This window comes from Apis mellifera, linkage group LG5 (genome assembly GCF_003254395.2).
Source record: "Apis mellifera strain DH4 linkage group LG5, Amel_HAv3.1, whole genome shotgun sequence".
NCBI lineage: Eukaryota > Metazoa > Arthropoda > Insecta > Hymenoptera > Apidae > Apis > Apis mellifera.
The window spans coordinates 2653889-2679558 of record NC_037642.1 but is presented as its reverse complement, the minus strand read 5'-3'; the positions used below and the strand labels follow the sequence as shown (position 1 = coordinate 2679558).

At 31.7% G+C, this 25670-nt stretch overlaps 1 protein-coding gene across 1 annotated transcript in view; it reads left to right on the top strand.

The window, feature by feature from the left end:
* Nucleotides 1-25670, top strand: part of Nrx-1 (neurexin 1) — a gene marked incomplete at its 3' end in the record, with an annotated part of 337998 nt that overhangs the window by 7723 nt on the left and 304605 nt on the right. Inside the window, 1 exon segment of the mRNA NM_001145740.1 lies at nt 10968-11015. Coding sequence (NP_001139212.1) covers nt 10968-11015 — 48 coding nt within the window.

The window sequence follows — 25670 nt, the reverse complement described above, 5'->3', positions numbered from 1 at the left end:
AATAATCGTTCCGTAACCGAGCTCAATTATCAACGCGAAGAGAAACATCTTTTCCGTCGTATAATCGTCGAAAAGGCGTTCTATCACGAAAAACTAATTAAATTCAGCGGAGGGAAGAGGAGCGTTTACCAGTCGATGAAAGTGCTCCCCCTTCGAGTCAAATACCTCGGCCAACTCCGGCCCAAGTTTCCACCACGGCGAGAAGGAGAGGTTGAAACGGTTTGTCATTATGAAAAGCAATTTCATGCCAATGTAATTACAACCACCCAGACATCGCGGTTGCTCGCAGAGAGAGCTATGTATTTCCGTATTTTAATGCGTGGATCGTCCTCGATTCCCATTGCTCGCTTGCCTGGAGTGGCGATTTCACCAAAGCCAAATTCACTTTTTAAATTCGTCAAGCATCCGTTAACGATGATGCTAATTAATTAGCGTGTAACTCGTTGTATTTGGAAATTATACATGCTCGAAATTTTCCAATTCTTCTTTGGAGAATCTTTGAGATTAAAAGTCTCGATGAAAAGTTGTAAAAATTGAACTTCATCGAACAGTCCTCTTTACGAGATTCATCTTTTTTAAGAGTTAAGTAACTCAAAGTTGCAGATACCAAAGATCCACTATTTCGATTAAAAAGATCTTGATTTGCTGCTAACAAGTTTCTTGTTAATTCGACATTGATCATGATAATTGGAAGGTTAGAGTAGAAATTAGGATCACAATTTTCAATATCTTCAATAAAATTTGGACGATTGAACGAAATTTAATTTTATTACAATCGTTATATCATATCAATGACTTTTCTTTCGTTGAAATTTAAGTATCATCTTATTATACAAAAGCCACATTTACTTGATAAATTTCTATGAAAAAAGAAATTTAACAAAATTTCTATTCTACGTCCATCCAAAAATTATTCCTTTTTTTATTTCATAATAAAAAAAAATATACTGTACTTAACAAAAGATTTGAATCATTCGATATTTCTATAATTTTCTGATCGAAAAGGGCGGGAATTTTGAACAGAGGCGGACGAATTACGAGCATTGGAGAAACGATGCTCGGTTTTGTCGGCGGTTCCCCGAACAGACCAGGCCGCGGTCACTGCGCGGAAGAGTGGGAACGCTTTCCGCTTCCGGCGAAATTCCCGCCATATTCCCAAAGCGCGCTTCCGGATCAGTGTAATTCACTATCGTCTCCACCCTCCTGCACCCTTCGAGAAACGATCCAAACCCGGTTGTTCCACTATAACTGACCCTGCTTTCGCGCAACACCATGAAACAACTGTTTCTCTTCTACATTTGCAGATCAACAAAGTTTTATACTTCTCTATTTTATACATATAGACGATTAGAAATATTCGACCATTTTTCTGTAGAATGAAAGTTCTTCTGTAGAATGTATCATGAAATTGAAGTTGAATCTTGTATTGTTAGTAATAATAATTAGTTTCCTTTCTTGATTTTATTCGACGAAGAAAAGATTCATATGAAAATCTTGTAGGAAGAAGTGGAAAAAGAAGAAGAAGAAGAAGAAGGAGAGAAGTCTTGGCACTTTCCAAAGTTGGTGGTCAATTAACACTTGGTTAGCAGTCAATCGTGAAACAGAATCATTACACTTCCAAAGTCCGTCTTAGAAGCAATCAAGCTTTGAATATTCTCAACTTAGTTCGCCCAGCTTCTAAAGCACAGCTCGACTTTAGCCAACTGGCAATTAAATTCAAAAGTTTCAACATTTGGGCAAATGTTAATTAATTGTAATATACCTTCTTTGTTGTTTGCTAAAATGAAATGTGCTAAGGTAGAAGCAGTTTTCAACATTTCCTGCGAAATTTCTTGAGCAATTATTAGAAAATTTCACGAGAGCTGCTTGCAAGAGTACTACGAAACTATGGAATGATAAATTCAAAGATGACTTACATTCAATTTTAAAAAAACAATTTCAAATTTTCACTTCGTACGATATTTAACGATATAATGACAAATGTTAATTAAATTACTTTAAAAGATAAAAGATACTTGAAATAAGAATAAAACAAAATTTAACTCTTTAGAAACCGATAAGAGAATAAATCCTAAGATAATTTTTACATGCAATATTATTCAATGATTAAAGAGACTATATTCCACTTTGAAACATTTGATCAAATTTCATTTCTTATTTAGTATGCAATGATTGAAATATATATTATATTTTATAAAAATTCTTATATCCCTATACCATTATCTACAAAATAGAAATTGAAGAAAATCATTTACCATTCATTTTCAATCGAGAAGGAAAATCAGGCAAAGTGTAAAGTCTCCAAAGGAAGACTGTAATAAAAATTTTCAACGTTCTAGCAGCACGTCTGTGAATAGTAAATATTCCCAGAACACGTGTCGTGATCGTAAAATCCAAAGGAGGAGGAGGAGGAGGAAATTGTCGTGTGGAAAATTCTCGTTGCAAGAAGGACAGACAATCGATGTTTCGTGCGAGAAACTAAAAAGACTCTTTTTTTTTTTTTTACGACATCCTCGTCTTCGTGCTTCGAATACCAATTTTCACGGATAAAATACGGGAATATTTTCTCATCTTGAAAAACAGATGTTTGCGCCGATGAACGCACACGTGGAAACGAACGCGCTTTGGATATCGATCCCTCTCGTGCCTTCCTCGAGAGATCGTTCAACAGAAAGCTTTCTTTCTTTCGCGTGATCCATCCTACACTTATCCACCCCTTTCTCTCGCCTCTTAACCCCGTGTCACGAGTATCCCGGCCAGAGTTTTTGGGGTTAATGTTTCCGCGCGATACTTTTATCCCGATTTCGTCTCGAGATCGATCGTGACAGATGCAAATATTTCCACGTTCAATTAAATCAATACTCAAAACGATAAACGATGCATTATTAAATAATCCTCGTCTTCAAATTTTTCTTGTTTCTTTTGCTAGACTTTTTCGTCCATCGAAGAGAAGATTCGGTTAAAAGAAAACGAATTTAAAAAAAGGGAAAGATTTCCTTCGAATCCTATTCCCTTCGCAACCACGCGTTGTTGCCTCTTCCTGCTCACGGTTTTATCAAGAGAATAAACGTCTAACAGAGCGGCGTGCGCTCTTTTATGAATTATCCGAATCGATGAATAATTCAACAATGTTTACAGAGCGGAACTATTTACCCCTGCCAAAGTTCACGTTCTTCAAGTCTTCGAGGAGGCTGTCTCTCCCCTGTCTCTCCTCGTTTCCAAGGAGCTTGAAAAGGTGGAAAAAGACGCGAGGACGCGGGTTTTAAAACTCGAGCCTCGAGGTTTTGGAATATTTATGACTACGAAACTATCCCCTCGGAACGGGGACAGTTTTTTATCGAACGGGAATGCACGCCTTCCCGTTGTTATCGTCGCGACTTCTGCCAGATTTTCCCCAGGATCTTCACGAAACCAAGTTTGGACAAGTTTGCAGCAGAGTCGACTACCGTTATTCTTGGACGATAGCTTAAGACTCTCTTTAATAACCATCCCTTTCTTCCTTTCACTCGAAATGCAAAGAGTCACAGTTCCAGAATCGAGGAATTGCACACGATTTCTTTTACTCGTTCACGAAATAAGCCCCATTTCTTTCTTTCGATCGTCCAAGGCGATGCTAGAAGCTAAAATATTTCTCCTTCCTTTCCGTTACTTACAAGATGAAACGAGAGAAGAATTTCCAGATCAAACGTCGAGATGACAGTCCAGGTTGTTCGAGGACCGGGCAAGCGTCCATAGTTCCGCCGCTTTTCTCTTTCTCGAGGGAGGAGGAAGAGAAGAGAAGGCGGAAGCGCGTTCGAGCGAAGGGGGTTCGAAGAAAAATGTCCACAAGTGGAAGTCTGCCATCGAGTCCCCTTTCAAACGATACCTTACGCCCCCTCCTCCCTCCCTTCGTTTCTTACACCCTCAACTCGAGTCTTGCCTCGGGCGACATGGCTTCCACTCGCCGCCGACGTAATAGGAATTTAATACCCCTCGCCGATGAAACGAGGCGAACGTGGAAGGCGAAGCGACGAGATTATTTATATAAAACCGTTGATTCCTCTCGATACACACATTTTCCTCTCCCCCCTTTTACGCGTTTCTCGCTTTATGCTCAACTTTTCCCTCTTCCTCTTCCTCTTTTTATCCCTCGACTTCGAGATGTTGTGCAGCGAGCAGAAGCAGCCATCGAGAATCTCGAAAGCAGCAGCTCCAGTGGCCGGAGAAGTCCCTGGAGAAATTCGATAAATTCGGTGCCCGGGGCTCTCCCTCTCTCTCTCTCTCTCTCTCTCTCTCTTGCTACTCGATCGCGTAATTCGACGTGAGAAAGGCGACGGGGTAGGAAAAATGAGGAGCGATGCTGATATCGACCTGGCTAAGGATATGTGTATGTGTGTGTGAGCACGATATTATTGGTGTAAATTTCGAAATACGTACGACATCGTGCTTTTAAATTTTCGAGGTATAACTTGAGAAGATTCTTCTAATTTGTAATTTGATCTATCGTCGTTCTTTGTCTGGATGGAAATCAGAGCAATGTCATTGTTCAAAAGACTTAATAATCATCGTGTATCATCCGTTTTCGATGTGGGGACAAAAAAAATTAACAAATTGACAGATTGATATTTATGAACCATGAGTCATCGCAACACGATTTTGACACGATGCTTCCTGTCCATATCGATACTCAACAATGATAGATTGAAGACACGAGGATGTACAACAAGTGTAAACCATCTTCACCAACTTGTGTATCGAAACCTCTATTTCGATGAATAGAGAAAACCACCAGCGTATCATGGAACGACACGCAACACGTAGCGCGATAAGGAACGAGTGGATACTCAATTTATGCGTGCTCAAACTCTATCTACGTGTATTTTAAGGAATTTTCTTCCAAAGCGAATAAAATTTACTTTAATTCGAATTGTGCGCCACTTTACTCAACTCGAGTTTAATTAATCCTTTACAAGTCTCGAATTTCTATTAATCTCTTTTTCTTTATTCCAGAATTATCTGAAATAAAATACAACAAATTCATTTCTTCGATGTGTAAATATAAATAAACAGAAAGAACTGATTATTCAAATTGGAAAATTATTCGCACGAAATTTTGATAAAAATCGTGGCGGATAAATCGATCATTGCTCGACACGGTTCATTAGCCGAGGACCAGTCCACGGGGAATTTTCCCCAGACAATCGGTTTTCTCTTTTTCTTACAAAGGATCGTTGCGAGCTCTTTTCTTGGATCCGAGGGAAAAAGACCTTGCCCATCGATGATTAAGTCGTCCCCCGAGTTTTATCCTCGAAGGGTGGCCGAGCACGCTCGAACCACCCCTTCTGTCCTTCTCCTTCTCGGGCCAAGCTTACAGAGAGGCTGGGTTTATCTTCGATCGTACTTTCGCGCCGCTGCGGTCTCGTTTGCGCAAAGTCGAGCGAGATAATCGATACGTCTTCTACTCTCGCCACCTGGGCGAGATGCTATTCCTTCCTTTCTTCCTTTCTTTCTTTCAACCCTGTCCTTTATACCTTTTTCCAAACGATTCCTTTTATCGAGCCACTTGCACCCACTTTCTTCCGATCCCTTGTTTGTCCATCCGTTTCTTACCATTGGATTCCTCGACTCGGATAATCCGAATGGAGTATAGAAATCCATTTTCCTTCGCGCGAGATGTTGTCTCGTAATCGTATTCTTTTCTTTTTTCTCGTACATAATTCTCGAAAAGGAATTTTTTGAACGATTCCAATCACTTTCTAAAAGAATACGTATGTTAATATCTTAATTTTTTAAGGAGCGAGTTTAAAATATACTTGGATTGAGAATTTTTAAGATTTTCTACGATGCTCGTTCATCTTTCAATCCGGAGCGATTCATATTAGACAAGGCATCATAAATATCAAGCTCGGAGCACGAGCCATAAATTTTCGCGCTGAAACATTTCCAGCATCCTTCTTTCCTTCTACGTTTCTCAAAATCTTTATTTGCCTATCCCAAATGAAAATGATCAAAATCAAATCTCCCTTCTTCCTTTTCAATTATATTCTCGTATCGAGGATTTTACCTATAAGGAATAAAAGTTTCCAGGAGGAGAAGAAGAAGGAGGAGGAGGAGGCGCAAAATTGCACGCTTGACTTTTCGTCGAAATGTAAACCTAATAATGGAAAAGCTACGAGTAGTGGTCGAAAGGACATTTCGAAACATTTCGCAATTTCGAGGTTCGTATTCGACGTCCGCCATAAACCACCAAGTATTAAAACCCCCCCCCCCCTCACTCTCCTCGTGAGTTTCCAACGATTCGAAATACACTATTCGGTTTAAGTACCGTGCATCCTCCTTTTCCTCCGTGCAATAGAAAGCTCTTAAACACGTATACACGCGATCTCCACGTTTGATTTATACAAGTACTTGACTCGTTCCGGCTCCTTCGAATGGAATGCCTTTCGAAAGCATCCAGGGAGGGGGGAAACTCGATAGAGAGACGTCGTTATAAAATAGTTTATAAAACGGTTGGCTTGGTTGGGAATCGATCATTTCCAAAAGAGCGATACCTTTTCTTCTTCTTCCTCTTTCTTTTCTCTTCTTGTTTAATTGATTTGATTTTTAAATGGACGTTGCGGTTTTCTTGAAAATTTGGTTTCTTTTTTTTTTTTTCTAAGTTTTGCACTGGTCAGGACCAGTAATCCTCTTATTGGAGTACGGGTCACGTTTCGCAAATCCTTGACATTTCAAGTCAACAATGGTGGAGTGTTTTCGTATCGGTCGGGTTATAGCTCGAATTGCTGTTTCACAATTTTAAATTCTTGGTGAATGCAAGACAAGATGTTCGGTAAGCGTCTGTTATTTAATTTAACTCTTGCATTTGGCTCGAAGAAGATATCGAATTTGTGACAGTGTCAAACAGTTATTAACAAAATCATTTGATAAATTTTATTTATAATTTGTGATTGCATCCCTGACCTATCCTATAAAGCTTCCATTCCTCGTGTATTCCAAGAATTAATAAAGAATTCATTTTCTTTGCAACTTGTACAAATATATCTCTGTGTTTATTTTTTTAATCCTTAAAGCATTGTCAATATATCTATATCTATTCCTTCATAACATTTTATCAATTAAAATTACTCGAATGAATTAATTTTCATTCAATGATAGACAGATTAATGATTCTTACTAAGAAATTTGTCAATAATTATTGAATTTTTCAAAATCTTTAAATAAGTATAATAGTTCAAGATATATTTGTATTGTTCCAATTCGAAAACGGATTTATTCATCTCACAATCTGTTTTGCAATAGCACAATAAATAATAATGAATAAAATGTCTGTCTGAAAATAGTGGAATCTGGCAAAGTTATAACTCGATAATATTCTAAAGAAGATGCTTGACGTACGAAATGCCTCCGTTTTCGCGACAATAAAGATCAGTCGTAAATATTTTATCGTACGTAGCCAAGATTACCACGTTCATCCTTCGGATTCCCTTAGACGATTTTTTCTCAAAAGCAATTTTCTCAAAAGCAAGCTATATTTTAAGCGTATCGTATCGATTTTATTATCAATCACAAACCAATTAAATTACCCTGAATTTTCAATAATTGCTGGATTGTGCTAACCATTTATTAGATTCTTAAATATTTTATTTGGATATAATGTTTCTGATTAGGATTATTTGAATAAATAAAAAAAATATATAAGGATGAAGCAAGGATGAAAATAAGGTATTTGTATGCACAAAAACTGGGTGCACGTATACAAAATGAAAGAAAAAAATTTACATATCACGTCAAAGTACAAAAGAATATTTAAACAATAGATGATACAAAAGCTTACTGCGCACACGCGATCGTAATATAAAGAAGAAAGTCCGTTTGTTAATGATGAAATAAATTCTCATAGAATTTCAGGCTCTGATAACAAATATTTATAAAATAGATACGAAAAAAAATATTAACAAAATCTCTGAATTTTTTATAACGAGAAAATCAACTAAACAATCTAAATAATTGAATAATAAAAGAAACTCTCGGCAAAAGATCTATTGAAGATTTACTTTTTCTTCTCGAAATTGGAAAACGAAAGATACAAAAAAAAAAAAAAAAAGAAATTTAATAACTGCAACGAAAGAGATAGAACAATCCTTAAAGTTTTATAAATCAAACGTTGATATTACAAGTCAAAAAAAAATTTCCCTCAGAATCAGATCAAATTTATTCACGCGCAAAGTCACGAATTATACGTATAATTTCTTTTTTTTCCAAGAGTACCGCGTTTGGGAATCGTTGGTAAATTAGTAATCCTATTTCGCGTAATTTATCAGAAATTGCATGGAAAAAAAAACAAGATTATTAAGGAAAAACTGGAAAATGAGCTTAAAAAATTGTCCGTCGGTCGATGAATTCGTTTATATTGTATTTTGACTCTTTTGAAAAAAAAAAAAAAAAATTTGAATTACGTAGATAAACGAGATTCGCATTAAAATTCGTATTATAATATTTTCCTCGATAGGACGGAATATTCGCCTTTGTCGAGAATTTTCCACGCGCGCGATATATATATATATATATATATATCCAATTGGCCTTAATCCGACATTTGACTCCGATGGATGGAATACGGCCAACTCCTCTCCTTCGTCTACTACTACTACTACTACTACTATTAAACCTGCTACTAGGTTTTTGGGATTGTCGGGTTACGGGACGAATTTCCAAAACAAAAAGATACGGGCGAGCCCGGATGTTGTAAGCGGATTTCCCCGGAAATCCGTCCACGTAAAGGGGAAAATTGAAATTGGACATTTTTTTCCCGCAGGGGTGGGGAGGAATTAAATTGGTACGAAGATGAAAGTTTCTGATAAGCTCTCGACACCGCGCTGTTATTTTAAATAATCCTTTCCGCGGAGGGGAGGGGACCATGAAATTGACTGTGCACGGATTATGCTTTCCGGAAGCCTTTTACCTTGGCCTCCTCCTCCTCCTCTTCTTCCCTCGTCATGGAAGGAGATCAAACGAGTCGTAATAGTTGACCGTTGAGCAACGCGGACACACAGTTCGCTTATCTCATATCAATCTATTCAGTTTGTCTTTATACGTCATAGTGAGAAAGAGGAGGAAGAGGAAGAAAGATATACTTTTGATTCGAAAGAATTTAAGATTCGTTAATGAAGAATTATTTTTTTCGTTGTATTATTTTCTTTAATCGATAAAATTAGGATAAAGAGATATTTTTTTTTTATGGGATATAAGAAGGGATGATTTGGAGTGATAATTTTCGAGAAAATTATAAACAATATATATAATTAATTGGTATGGATTAATTGGTATTGATGCAAGCTTAGTTGAAAAATTATGATTAAATTTTCATACATATAGGATGCATTATAAAAATCGATGTTCTAATTTACGATGCACTCTATATACAAGGCTTTTTATAATTCATTATATAATATATCTTCATTCGAGACACGAGATATATATATCGAGTGCAAAATTAAAAGGCTGTTCAAAGCAATCGACACAAAGATATTTTTGGAATATTTTGACCAAAGGATATATATATATATATATATATAACTCTATAACTATGATAAAAAATTTAATCATAATTTTTGAAAGTAACTAAATAATAGCTTGTATCAATACATCAATCTATACCAAAAAATTATATATATTGTTTATAATTTGAGATTATTACACTTGTGAATGTGCTTTTTAAAAATGTCGTGGATATCTTAGTGGTATAAGATGTACAACTTTTGATAAGCTCAACATTGGACTAGTTTACAGCAGCTAAAGCTCGTCTTTGTGACGTGACTTGCCTTCCATAACGTGGAACATTATAGGGATAATCCAAGTAGTACTTTTGTAATGGATGTATTATAAAAAGAATTTATGGATTACAGACACGCTTCGATCCTGTGGCTATCCTGTACAAGATGTATAACGATACGTTCTTGATGAAATAAATAATTTAATGATAAAATTCCAAATACGACGATATAACGTATTTTGAACATATATTTTTATTATTATTCTGATATGAAAACGAAAATAAGACACGCCTGTTATTGATTATACGAGGAAAATAATTAATCGATGAAATTGATCCCTTAATACTTTCACGATGATTTAGCCTCAAAGAACACGACTTATATTATCACGTACACGAGATATGACGTGATAGACATGTACACGATGATAACACGGAAGAACGAAAACGGTTGAGGTGGAAAAGGATTCGCCAAAATCGCATTGTAAGCTCTTTGAAGTTATCCCTCCTTCTATCTCAAGATGCGAAGCGTGGAAGATCGGATAATCTTTTTTCATGGGATCGTATATCTTTGCCGGGTAATAGCTATAGCGTGATACAAAATATGGTTGGGGCATTGACACGAAAAATTCTTTGGACTCTTTCCGAGAGCAACTGCTCTTGGAATTCTTTTTCAGAAGACCGAGTTATTCTCATTGTACAATTATGGAAATTATTATTTTGCGATGAAGAACAATCGCGTACGAAATTAATCAATGTTTTGGAATTCGAAAAATAAAAGAAAATACATTTAATTATTATTCATAACTGTAATTTTTTTCTTCTAATAAATACAATTTAAATATTAGAATTACCTCCTTTTTAAAAATGGAAAAGGAATAGTATGATCGAATCGATTTGTATCTAAATTGTCTCGATCATTTTCGACTGATAAAATTACAGGTTTCACTTTTTCGTTAATTAAAACATTTAAACGAATATCTCCGTTTCGATATTCAATATTTTCACTTTTATCGGTATTTAAAAAAGTTATAAAGCTTTCGCTGCACTGATTTTAATATTCGATAAAACGAATCGCTCGATAATTTTCAAGCTAATTACCCAATAATAAATCTATCCGATGCAACAATATTTATCTCGCACAACATTTTATAATATCTATTCGATCATTCCTCCCCTTCGAATCACGCTAATATAACCATTTCTCTTTTTTCAGTGCGGTGGATTTCCATGCGTGGAGAACATGAAGCGCAAATCGGCGAGGGTAAGTGAAAGTTCTTTCGAAGGATAGAGAACATCTTGGAGAACGTTTAGAAAGATATTCTACAACCTATTCTTCTTATTCCATTTCTCTCGCGCTCACGGAAAGAAGCTTGAATTTGTGGGTATTCACACGTCTTATGTAATCAAATTACTCGGATCCAATTAATAGGGTCTCGATAACGCGACGACACGCGCCTCCCCAACTTCTCGTTCCGTATGCAGGGGGAGGGGGAGACATTACAACACGGACAGGGCGCGTAATTAACCGCGATGCGTGTATGCGGAAACAGCGCGTTGTTTGCGAGTAGCAATTCGGTGGATTGAACGTAACAACGCACGCGGAATGCACCTCGTCTTACGGGCCTATTACCCCACACTTGGCCCCAGTTGCCCATAGGATTGGTTCCATGATTACGCGGCCGGAAATGAGCAAGATTTGAACAGCGGAGGCGGATGATTTAAGCGGTTCGTGTCAATATTTAACCCGGATACCCGTTTTATCTTTGGATCAGTTTTTATTCCAACAAGATCGACTGGTGGATAACTAGAATTAAATAGCTAGTTAAATTTATTTTTTTACAACTTAATAATATTTCAAATTGGAAATTATAATTTTCAATATCGAATTGTAAGAAAGTTAAAGTTAACAAGATCAGGAAAAACTGATCTACGAGGTTGATTCCAGAAAGCTGGTTGGAACAAGTCGCGCCGAATAGCAGTGGAAAAGCGTTGGAAACGAATCGGGAAACAATAATTTGAACAACCGTACGAGTACAAGCGTCAAATAAATTCATGGATGGAATATAAAAATACGAGTGGAATCGATGGGGATCGCGCGCGCTCTTTCCAAATAAAATCGGCGAAAAGTGGGAAGGGAAAAAAGTATCGTAGATAAGAACGTCGAATATATGGAAGGAAAATCAAAAGCATACGTGGGCGGTTGAAGGCAGAGGTGAAGTCGAAAACGTGGGAAGGAAAAGTGGGAAATCTGAAAACAATGCGCCGCGCACAAACAGAACTGCATTGCGTCAGATCGGTATCCGGAATAACGATACGTCGTCGCTGTGATTTGCCACGGTGCAATAATATTACACGCTCTCTCGCCTATTTTCTGGCTGACATCAAACTAGCGAAACGAAATTTCGCGACCCCCCAGAAAATTGTATCTCTACGCTCCTTTCGCGAATCTACGAGGAACAATTCGTTACTTTCTCGCATAAACGCCGATTTATATCCGAGAGTATTGGAAGAGTTCAAGATTGAGCGTTCTAATTTGGAAATTGTGACGATTTGAGATATTTTTAGATGAAGAGAGAGTATTGCAGTTGGCTTTAATATACGTCTAATGGTATATCGATGATACATCGGATGAAACTGCACGCGTTATGAAACTCTCGTTACAGCCAAGTACTTAGCTGCATCGATGAATTGATCGAATCTTGCTCCGGATAATACCCTTCAAATCTACAAACTGAAGCTTGGGATTTAAAGGGAATTTAAGAAAGGATCGTTAATTATTTTCGACACTTAATCTTTCGTACGACAAACGAATTATCGAAATCTCTGATCGAAATTTAATTGTCAAATTTAAAGAAAAAAGGAAGGAGAATTTAACGAAGCCTTATCGCTTAAAATCGTTATCGATTAATTTCGTCCTGATATATACCCGATACACTCCCTTCCCCCTCTCCAAGATAATCGACGATATCAGAGCCTTATCTATCTTCATCCATCCCGATTTAAACCGAAATTTACACCGATGCGTATCATAAATCCCGCGCGGGAACGTTTCCTTGGGCGAAACAAGGAAGATCGATCGTCCAGAAAAGAGATTGCACTCGTTCGAAAGGATTCGTTGTGGGCTGCATGTGAAAGTGGGCCGTGGAGGGGGGACGGAATTGTTGGAAGGAGAAATGAAAACAAATTGCCGGGATGGGTGGGTTCTCACGAGAGAAAGAGAGAGAGGGGAAAACCCGGTCGGGGGTAAAAGTGCGATTTGACAAATGGCGTGTGATAAAAGCGTGCAACGTTCATTAAGGGAAATGGTCCTGGGTAATGCAACTTCGATCATAAAACTGATGCATTGTAAACACGTTTAGGATAGGGTATGTATATATATGTATGTTCCGCAACGGGTTACAGCTTCATACGTCAACGATGCTTTTCCAACTTTATGTCCTCCGGGTTAAAGCTACGCTTTCAACCCTTTTCAATGCTAAGATTTCAAATTTCCCTCGTCAACGAGCGACGAGAAGTTTACTAGGTGAACCGAATACCCTGCCCTGCATGTAAAATATTGAATTATTTTGTTGCCCTACACGATCGTGACATTAATTTCTTGGAAATTTTGTAAGCGAGACTCGGTATTCAAATTCAAGGGGATGGATTTTAATTGATTCGTTAATTTGAATGATAGGGGACAAAAACAATTGAAAATTGGTATGCAGAAATGTTAATCGAGGCTTATTTATTTACATCTTTATCTCTTTCAATTTTATAAATAAATCTAAGAGCTATTGGAATTAATTTCCTAAAGATTAGGATTAAGAATAATGAATATATTAATATTTTGAGTATAGAATAACTCAAATTGAGATTAAATTATTAGAAGAAAACGCAACAACACTTTACTTTCCTATCAGAATTATTTCTTTGAAGAAAATTTCATAATTGTATCAATATAAAAGAAAATATACCATGACTGAAAATCCTATTTATTCCCCTTTGCAACTTTTTATAAAAGTATTCAATTCTATTTTAAAAATCTTTAAGATATTATTAGATACTTTTATCTGTCTTTGAATTACCCTAAAATTTTCTTCACAAAGAAATCTTTCCATCTTTTATCTATAAAAGTTGGTAGATTGTTCAATAGATATTTCTCTTCCCTTGAGTCCCAAATGGAATAATTTTGAAATCGAAAGCTAATTAAATTTCATCGAAAAAATATCATCGAAATATTCGCAACAATTGGATATTTTGATGAAATCGGAAAAAGAGATGAATTTGCGAGTGGAAAATTTTCACATTGTTCGTTTTCCTAGATCGATTAACAAAAAGAAAAAGAAAAAATCTATAACACTACTCCCATTTGAAGTCAGTTAAATGCTAAAGTCTAAGCTACTTGATACTCAATACTACTCTATCTTGCTTGACGATATAATCTCCTTGACGATGTCGAGAACATTTAGCGAAACTGAGAAAAGGATCTTGACAACTCGAGGCTCCTTCAACTAGAATTTCAAAAGAACTTTAAAACGCGTGTCGAAGACTTTGCTTCGACAAAAGAAAATGGAAACGGTTCTCTTTTTTTGAAAAATACTTTTAAAAATCTATGTTTGCGCTATATCTAAAAAAAAAAAAGCTATTTTCTAAAATCGCTCGAGAGATCTTTAATATTCCATAACAAAATAAAATAGTATTATTTGAGAAAAAAGTAAATATATTTTTTCTCTTCTTACTCATTTTTTAGTTATAAATGAATCAAAATTCAAACTTAAAAATAAATTTCTCTTATCTTCTTTTTACTATAATATGTCTAGTAACAAAACAAATAATGGATATGAATAAAATATTGATACGAATATTAATATATAGATTATAATTGTAGAAATTTAATATCATTTTATCTGAATTTGGAGAAATATAGGTCATTATTGGATTAAAGTCTCCGATACTTGTGCATATAAGCGCCTTAAAATTGTACAGAGCAATACCTATTATATATTGTTTCGACTAATAGTATTAATCTATTAAACATTATAATTATAATAAAAATATAATAAAGCAAAATAGCTGTTTAATTATTAATCATTCTTATTTTCCTTTCTTTAAAATGTTACCAAAGTATTGGAGACTTTATTAAAAAAATTGAAAAAATTTTTAATAATGGTATACAAAACCATTATAAAAATAAAAAATTATTACCTCACGATATATACAAATTAAAAAAAAAGTCAAAAGGCTTGAGGCTTATTTGTTAAATTATAAAAGCATTGATTAAAGTTATGGATGATGAATCATGAATTATAAAAATATTGATTAAAGTTAAAACTACTCGTCATATTCAAAAAGCAATCTTTTTCAAATATTATTTCTCCTAGAAGAATATCCAAATGTATGTGATCTAAAACTTGAGAACGCTTGAATACATGAAACAATAGACTTGAAAGCATTCCTATTACAGTTTCAATTAACTAAAATGAACAAGAACTATCCTATATGTACGAGTTCCATTTTCTTTCACAGAGAAATTACAACTTTGAATCGAGAATTCGTGTCTGTTCTCTTAAAATGTTTTTTTTTTTTTTTCTTTCTTTCCAACATGCTCTCTTTTCCGTGCATAGTAACAGTGTGCGCAGTATGGCCTGTCGCAAGTATCGACTGTTAGTTAACCAATATAGCAGAACGACTTTGGAATTCAATTTGCAGACTGGAATCGCACGAGTTTTAATATGGCACTGCGCACCAAAGTGGACACGTAATTTCCGTTGGATCGATTAACGGTACACAGCATTTTAAAGAGGGAAGTGAATTTAATCCATCGGCCGATCGCGTAATATCGGTCGTCCTATAAAGTGGATGAAGATTCCCTTCGCTATCTTTTGTATCTCGTAGTTGTCGAATATCTTTATCACATATAGAGCGCGCAATCGCTTTTTAATCGACGAAGAATTAACAATTCCGATGTAATATAAATAAGAAAATCGAAATCACGACAAATGATGCGATATTAGAAAAAGAAAATGAAGTTTAACGATACTAGAATGAATGGAATAGACGAATTGAGTATTCTATATATAATTTCTTAATAAATTGCTTTTATAATTTAACAAATAAGCCTCCTGATATTTGTGTGTATATTTGTTTTGATCTTTAAAATCTATCCTCCAAAAGTAATTCACGAATATACTAATACCTTGGTTTACAATGGTTTTTTTCTACAACGCGTACAACAAAATTTTTTCGTATCCTATTTGATAAATAGAACCTAATACTAATAATAAATATATATTTGCAAAAAAGAAAATTGAGTCTCTCATTGTATTGCAAGCAATTGCTGACGAAATTAATTTAATTAAATTAATGTAAATTTATAAATGAAAATGCAAAGATCTTTTCCATCCAAATTGTGAGATATCCATTAAAAACATAAAAAATGCACAGAGTATCAACTGAATTTATATTTATATTCATATTTTCTAAACGACGATACTCGATCCAATATTTTTAACAATCATAGTCAAAATCGAAATTTCCTATGCATTCTCTTAAGATTCCTGGATTCTCTAAGCGTATACGTATGTAAAATTGATATAAAAATATCGTTATGATATGCTAAAATTAAATTATAAATTAAATTGAAAATCTATTTCAATCGTATCTAAAATCTGTTTCATTCAATTCTGGTTGATACAATGTGCAAACGAATTTTTTAGTGATGTATATTTAACTGATTGAAAATTTTGTAAAAATATATTGAATGAATTGCAATTTGTAATTTTGATAATGCTTTCTGCAAAAGCTATCTCTTTGAATTGAGATTTAAATTTTACATTAAATTAAGTGAATATTAAAATAATATATACTATTTGTAAAATAAAAAGACATTGAAAAATTATACCTTATAATAGTTTATATTACTGATAGTATTAATGATATACTATTAATTTATTATTATTATTATCTACTACTAACATTAACTATATGTAATAAATCTAAATATTATCAAAATATGGATGGAAAAGTAATAACTATATAAAAATGTATAAATTTTGTTTTTCCTTTCCTTTTTTATTATGCTTAAATATATAATATATAATTTAAATTAAAATAGCCATCTTTGATACTTTTATATAATTATTATTATATAATATGATATTATATATAATCTATATATAATATTATATATATTATTATAATAATATGTTATATAATTATATAATATTATATAATATAATATTATACAATTAAATAATTAAATTATTATAATTATATATTATATTATATATGCTTTATATTATTGATAGTATTACAGATGTATTATCAACTTATTATTATTATTATCTATTACTAATACTAACTTTATGTGATAAATCTAAATTTCATCAAAATATAGATGGAAAACTAACTATATAATTAACTATATAAAAATGTATAAATTTTGTTTTCCTTTTTTGTTAAGCTATAATTTAAGTTGAAATAGCTATCTTTGATACTTTTATGTAATTATTATTATATAATATGATATTATATATAATCTATATATAATATTATATATATTATTATAATAATATGTTATATAATTATATAATATTATATAATATAATATTATATAATTAAATAATTAAATTATTATAATTAATAATAATTATAATATTATATATGCTTTATATTATTGATATAATAAAGATGTACTATTAATTTATTATTATTATTATCTACTACTAGTACTAACTTTATGTGATAAATCTAAATTTCATCAAAATATAGATAGAAAACTAATAACTATATAAAAATCTATAAATTTTACTTTTCTTTTCCTTTTTTTTAAACTATAATGTATTTAAGTTAAAATAGCTATCTTTGATACTTTTATGTAATTATTATTATATAATATCATATTATATATAATCTACATATAATATTATATATATTATTATAATAATGTTATATAATTATATAATATTATATAATATAATATTATATAATTAAATGATTAAATTATTATAATTGTATATTATATTATATATCCTTTATATTATATTGATAATATTAATGATGTGTTATCAATTTATTATTATTATTATTTACTACTAATACTAATTATATGTGATAAATCTAAATTTCATCAAAATATAGATGGAAAACTAATAACTATATAAAAATATATAAATTTTGCTTTTTTTTTCCTTTTTTTTAAACTATAATGTATAATTTAAGTTAAAATAGTTATCTTTGATACTTTTATGTAATTATTATTATATAATATCATATTATATATAATCTATATATACTATTATATATATTATTATAATAATATGTTATATAATTATATAATATTATATAATATAATATTATATAATTAAATTATTAAATTATTATAATTGTATATTATATTATATATCCTTTATATTATATTGATAGTATTAATGATGTGTTATCAATTTATTATTATTATTATTTACTATTAATACTAACTATATGTGATAAATCTAAATTTCATCAAAATATAGATGGAAAACTAATAACTATAGAAAAATATATAAATTTTGCTTTTTTTTTCCTTTTTTTTAAACTATAATGTATAATTTAAATTAAAATAGCTATCTTTGATACTTTTATATAATTATTATTATATAATATCATACTATATATAATCTATATATACTATTATATATATTATTATAATAATATGTTATATAATTATATAATATTATATAATATAATATTATGTAATTAAATCATTAAATTATTATAATTATATACTATATTATAATATATAATGCTTTATATTATATTGATTATATCCTTTATGTTATATTGATAGTATTAATGATGTATTATGAATTTATTATTACTATTATCTACTATTAATATTAACTATATGTGATAAATCTAAATTTCATCAAAATATAGATGGAAAACTAATAACTATATAAAAATCTATAAATTTTACTTTTCTTTTCCTTTTGTTTAAACTATAATGTATAATTTAAGTTAATATAGTTATCTTTGATACTTTTATGTAATTATTATTATATAATATCATATTATATATAATCTACATATAATATTATATATATTATTATAATAATATGTTATATAATTATATAATATTATATAATTAAATGATTAAATTATTATAATTATATATTATATTATATGTCCTTTATATTATATTGATAGTATTGTGTGTTATCAATTTATTAATACTATTATCTACTATTAATATTAACTATATGTGATAAATCTAAATTTCATCAAAATATAGATGGAAAACTAATAACTATACAAAAATGTATAAATTTTGCTTTTCTTTCCCTTTTTTTTAAGCTATAATGTATAATTTAAATTAAAATACCTATCTTTGATTCTTTTATGTAATTATTATTATATAATATGATATTATATATAATCTATATATAATATTATATATATTATTATAATAATATGTTCTATAATTATTTAATATTATATAATATAATATTATATAATTAAATGATTAAATTATTATAATTGTATATTATATTATATATCCTTTATATTATATTGATAGTATTAATGATGTGTTATTAATTTATTAATACTATTATCTACTATTAATATTAACTATATGTGATAAATCTAAATTTCATCAAAATATAGATGGAAAACTAATAACTATACAAAAATGTATAAATTTAGCTTTTCTTTTCCTTTTTTTTAAGCTATAATGTATAATTTATGTTAAAATAGCTATCTTTGATACTTTTATATAATTATTATTATATAATATGATATTATATATAATCTATAATATAATATTATATAATTAAATTATTATAATTATATAATGACAATATACTTTAATATTATATGTATTATGAATACATATAATGCAATAAATTATAAAAAATAATAAGTGAAATCTAATATTTAAATAATAATATAATGTATAAATTATAGAAAGTAATAAGTGAAATCTGATATTTAAATTACGGTATAATAGTATAATAATAGAATAAATTATTGTTTAACAAAGTTGCTATTTACCTTTTTACTTCTTATTAACTAAGAAATATTTATATAAATATTTTTATATATTTTATTAATTATATAATTTAAGGTTAGGATAATTATACATTTTTATTTTGTTTAATTATGAAGTTTTAATTATTAAACATTATATTTTAATTTTAAATATATTGTAAATTAAATATAGCAAATATAAATTATAGAAAATACTAAGCATATTATATGTATATGTACTTGATATTAAAGAAAATTTTTTGAATTATTACTATTTTTCAATATATTATTCTTTGAAATATTATGTTGTGAAATATTCTAAACTTTTTTTAATCAATTTTAAAATAATCTCACTTTATCAATTAAAAATTCAAAAAAACAAGAAGAATATTAACTCACCCAAACATGATGATTGAAAATCCTGTTTGATATTTCTTTATTCAAGATTCCAAGTCTTTGAACTCTCGATCTAGAACATAAATATAAAATATATTACAATCAAACAAAAATTAAAGCATTTGTCAGTTATTTAGATAACAATCACTTCTTGAACTTACCCATTATTGCAAGGTTATAGTTTGTCGTTGAATTTTTATCAAGCCATTTACATCATTACACTATATCTTGTAAGAAAATATTATATATTATGTCACAACGAAGTTTTTCACACAAAATATTTCAATAAAACTACTTCAATCACATTTTTCTCAAATATTTCTTTATTAAAGAAAACTATTTCACGAAACCACTATCCAAACTTTTACTTATACGTCGCAATTCTTTCGCGTGCTGTGATTGGTCGATTGCATATTCAATTTTCTAAAGTGCCACGTTTCGAGTTTACATTAAAAACTATATAAGAAAATTATTTAATCTATTTAATTATTTTATTTATTATATTTTAAAAATTATAAATATTAGTATTTTTCAGTTATTATTTAAATGTATATGAACATTATTACTTTCAATATTAAATTAATTAAAAATTTAAAAATTTTTTTAAACTACGTGAGTCAAATATATGTTTAAAATATTTGAATAAAAATTTAATCAAATATATGTTTAAAATATTTGAATAAAAATTTAACTATTTGAATATAAATTTAATTATTAATCAAAATATCATGCTCTTAAAATTTTATTTGAAGTATATATTTTATAAATATTTTTATATATATTATATTATTAATATATCGAAATTTATACAATTTATATAATATATACATATATTTTATAATTATGAATATTAATATTAAATAACATTTATATCATTTAAATAATTAATCTTAATTTTATAATATTAATATTATCACAATTTAAGAGAAAATAATAGAGATAAAAAATTTATAAAATTTATATTATACATATGATTCATATTTCACGGGGCCTTGCACCCATGCGCGTTCCGCTCCTGTTTCCGGTATAATGTAGCGCCACTAAATCCGTGACGTCATTTCCGCTTTTGTTTCTCTGCGTTTTGTGTGTTGCGTGTTCGTTCGAATGAAAGTGTTGTGAGTGAGTGAAAAAAACCGTGGAAAATAGAAAAATATGGAAGCAAAAGGAATCCTAGACTGTAGCAGAACGTCTATTGTCCAGCAGAATTTCATAGCATCGTATTTTCAACGCGGTAAGTCATTATTTTTTAGCACATGCATGCTACCTTATTCTGACCAATTAGATTATATTTAACACCGCTTTAAATTCGTATATTCACAAAAAATATCGTTCTCTCGTGTTTCCTAATTCAATTTATGAATTAAGTATATGAATTATCGTTAAAAGTCGTTTCATATAACATATTGATGTTATATTTGAAGCATTTCATGATGCTTCATAAATTGCGTATGCAATTTTTGAATCGTGCGTAATAATTTTATGGAAGATAGATGGCGTTCTTTTCGCGCCGTACATGAAATTTGAAACGAATCATAAGAACACAGGTTACATTTACTATATTAATTATTACAAAATTAAAACGATTACAAAATTGAAAATAGTTTTATAATTATACGAAAGATTATTAAATATATTTATAATTTTCATTATTTTTAATAATATCATTCGAATATATATAAATATATATATATATATATATATATATATATATATATATGTATATATGTAGATTCTAATAATTTAAATTTTTTTCATAAATTGAAAGAAAAATTATTACATTAATGTAGCCATAAATAATTAATATAGTAATTAATATAATATAGTATATAATGAAATCAAACAAAATAATAAATAAAGATTAAAATATTTTAAATATAAAGATTATATATTAATTATACATTCTTTCGATATTATTCCTTTTAAAATCACATTTCCTTTAGCTACTAGATCAAAATTTATTCCAATTAATTAAGATTAAGCTATTAAATCGCGCGTTAACGATATTTCTAACTGTCTCTCGTTCGTGTCGAAACATTTACACGCGGATAATCAAATTCGCTTAGATACTTTTCAATCGGGAAAACGAATTTACCCACGTGTATAACATTCCAAGAATAGGGAATATCAGAAATGCAAGATATGCTTAAATTATACAAGGAATAGGACGTTTGGCCACCATCTCGCCATAAGAGCTAAGACAACCGTAGACAGGCTTACGAGGCATATTATGCGGAGATTTGGTGATTTGCATAAAGCTGGTTCATGCTGTTGATTCGGTGGAAAGAGGAATAGAGAGACAGTTGGCTGATTATAGGATGAATGGCGAAAGAGGAGATAGAATAGGGAGCAGGTAGGGGGGTAGGGAAGGGGAAAGGGAGAGACACTCGGTTCTACAATCGTTGAAATTTCGCGTGATGGATCTTATCGGGGCGAATGCATAATTTCGAGGTATAATATAATAATGCAGTCTTATCGGAACGTTTGCTATATGGAACGCGGAAAATATTCGACGATGGCTGATTGCTCGCCACTCGGAATTGAACCTCTCCCTTCCCCCGGAAATTGATCGATACGTACATTTCTGGGGAAGAAGACACGCGCGTGCGAAACAAACGCGTTTATGCGTTTAATCGCGTGTTCTTCGAGTTTTTCATTTATATAAACGTATAAATAAGAAACGTGATACAGGATTAAAGTAAAGTCGAGGGATTACTACGGAAAAGACTAAATTTATGGCGTATTAGCTTTGGATTTTCCATCGTATCTGTATAGATATAAGATACAACTCTCTCTAAGAGGATACCGTTTCTAATCTTGTGTGACTTTATTCTCTCCGTTTAATACATGCAACGAAATTGGAATCGCTTCTTATAGATACGTTTTTTATATTCAAAGTAAAATTAGATTTTTCTTTCAATCATCGACCGTGATGACAATAATTATAATTGCATGAAATATAATTTCATTTTCAAACAATTCGCTCTTAATTATTCGTCTAGTATTTTTTGGATATTATAGGATATTGTATTATTACAGGGGAATATAATCATCCCGATACACCGTGAATGGTATTAGACGAGGAATGTTCTTCAAATTAAACTTCCTTTCAACGAACGTTCCATAGCGTTCTATCGATTTTGTCGAGCTATCACGAAGGACCCGAGTAGTTGAACAATTGGTTGACGGTTCTATTGTCGCGGGTTCGCCTCCTTAGATCTTCGTTTCAATGTCCTTAACCTACCAAGTGGAATAGCCACTCGACTCGTCTTTCTCTTTCTCCCTCCCTTGTCACCTCTCTATACCTCTTGTAATTCTGTCTCTCTACTTTTGGAGAATCCTTCTCGCTCCCGTTAAGGAAGCTCCCAGATTGGACGGAAACTCATTGCGTCGGATTATACTTGTACACTTGTTCGCGAGATACTCGAAGATGAGATTCGATCTCAACTCGAATGATCGAATTTTAAAGTGACGGAGATTGATCTACAACTATTTTTTGAAAACTATTAATTTTTATACGATACATTATAATAATATCGTGTCAGGATTTTTAGAAACATCGTATAGCTATATTTGTTTAAGATTTCTTTAAGATTTCTCCTTAAAACGCAATCAGTGTGTCATCGAAGCTTTGTCAAAAAATACATCCCTTAGTAAGATTAGTTCCTAACGAGATTCAGAGATAGATAGATAAGTCAAAAGTCCCACGACTCGTAATAAGAATCACCGAAGCGGTTTTAATTCTTAAGAAGCAAACTCTTCCAACTCTATCAGAGGCTATCATAATCGAAATCTCTACCGACCTTACTATACCATTCCATTACTTCCAAAATCATGAATCCATCCGAATGGAAAGAAGGATATGAGAAGGGTTCGAGAGCGTTATCCATTATTTCAAAAGATACGCGGCAATGGTGGAGGTAAATCGCGCCAGTTTCATCGGCTACGTGGGAGGGGAGGCGGTTCCTTTTCCAACCCTCCTCCTTCCCCCTCCCCTCCTCGTGGCCCTGTCGTCATCCTTTCCACCGTCTCGACGACGGTGGCAATCTTCCTCGTCTTCGACGATCCGAAGATTTCCTCTCGATCTCACGGCAAGATAGAAATTTCTCCCCTCCCCTCGCCACGGCAAACGTTTCAGGGAACCATCGTTTCCACTTTACCTCTTCTATTTTGCCCTCTGCCTCCTCCGCTCATCCTCGATTTCCTCTGTATGCCGCTACCTCGATCCCTTCGATCCCCTTCGAAAGAGGAAAAAAGCTAGACTTACGGATGAATATTCCCTCCGCCGGTGAATTCATAACGTTCATTTATCCACGGGTCAACTAACTCATATCCTTGCTCCTTGCAATTCCCCATTTTCCGAATTCAATTTACCCGATAATGAAACATCTCGCGGCCTCAAACATCCTCGAAAGCCCACGTCTCAACCTCGTTCTCATCCGTTCCGGAGGCGAAGGAGGCCGGTAAGGAAAGGCGGCGTATGGGGGTGGAAAGGCGTGTTTGCGAACCCTTTCGCGGCCTGCTACGTCAAGCCAACGGCGAAGACAATGGGTGGAAACGGAAGACGAGTTGGATGGTATAAAGCAAACCGTGCCAGCCAAGAGAGGATTCGTTCGCTCCACCCTTTCTTCCTTTCGCTCCCTCCCCCCCCTCCCCTCTCAATTTTCCACCTGCTCTTTTCACTACACACCGCCGGGTTACCTTTTCCAAGCTACTTCGGCTATTGTATTCTCATGCTTGCTTATTCTCGTGTTACGCTGTGCTCCTCTCTCGCCTCTGTGAAAATCCTCTTCGCATCCACGTCCACTTTCTCGCCCTCTCGTCTCTCTCTCTCTCTTTCTCTCTCTCTCATTTACTCTTTCGGCCGTGTGAAATTTTGCGGTTTCAAGCTCCCTGTCAGAGCCACGCTCTCGATATCGGACATTCGTCACGCTCGAGTGAAACTCGCTTTTTCATGCATTTCATAGTACACTGATTTTTTTGGTTGTATATATATATATATGTACGTTCGGTTGGTTGTCTCCTTTTTTTTAGGATTTCTTTTGGGATATTATTATTCCTGTAATATCGTTCGTTGGATTAATTTATATATTATTTTTATGAGATTCTTTCTTTTCTTCCTCGTTGGTTTGAGCTTGATAGGTGAATAAAAGTGTTATGTATTTGTTGAGAGAAAGTGTGATCGATGTTAGTTAATAGAATAATAATTGGAAGAGGATAAATTTTTATTCTTCATTTATTTCTGCATGTTTGTTGTTCGTAATTCATTTGATTTATCGATAATATTGAGTCCATTTGGAAATAAATTAGCTTTCTAAATTTACAAATAAAAATCTTCGATGTAGCTTTCTCACTCTTTTGAGTATATCATCTTATTCGTTGTATTTCAGATAGAATGTGTCTTGGTATCAATTTTCTTTCTTCTTCTTACTTCTTTCCCCTCGTGTGAAAAATAACCGAGTCAAATTTCGTTTTTTTTTATATACTTCTCAAAAAGAAAAAGCACGATGCATGGTTCTCTGTTTTTTCGTAT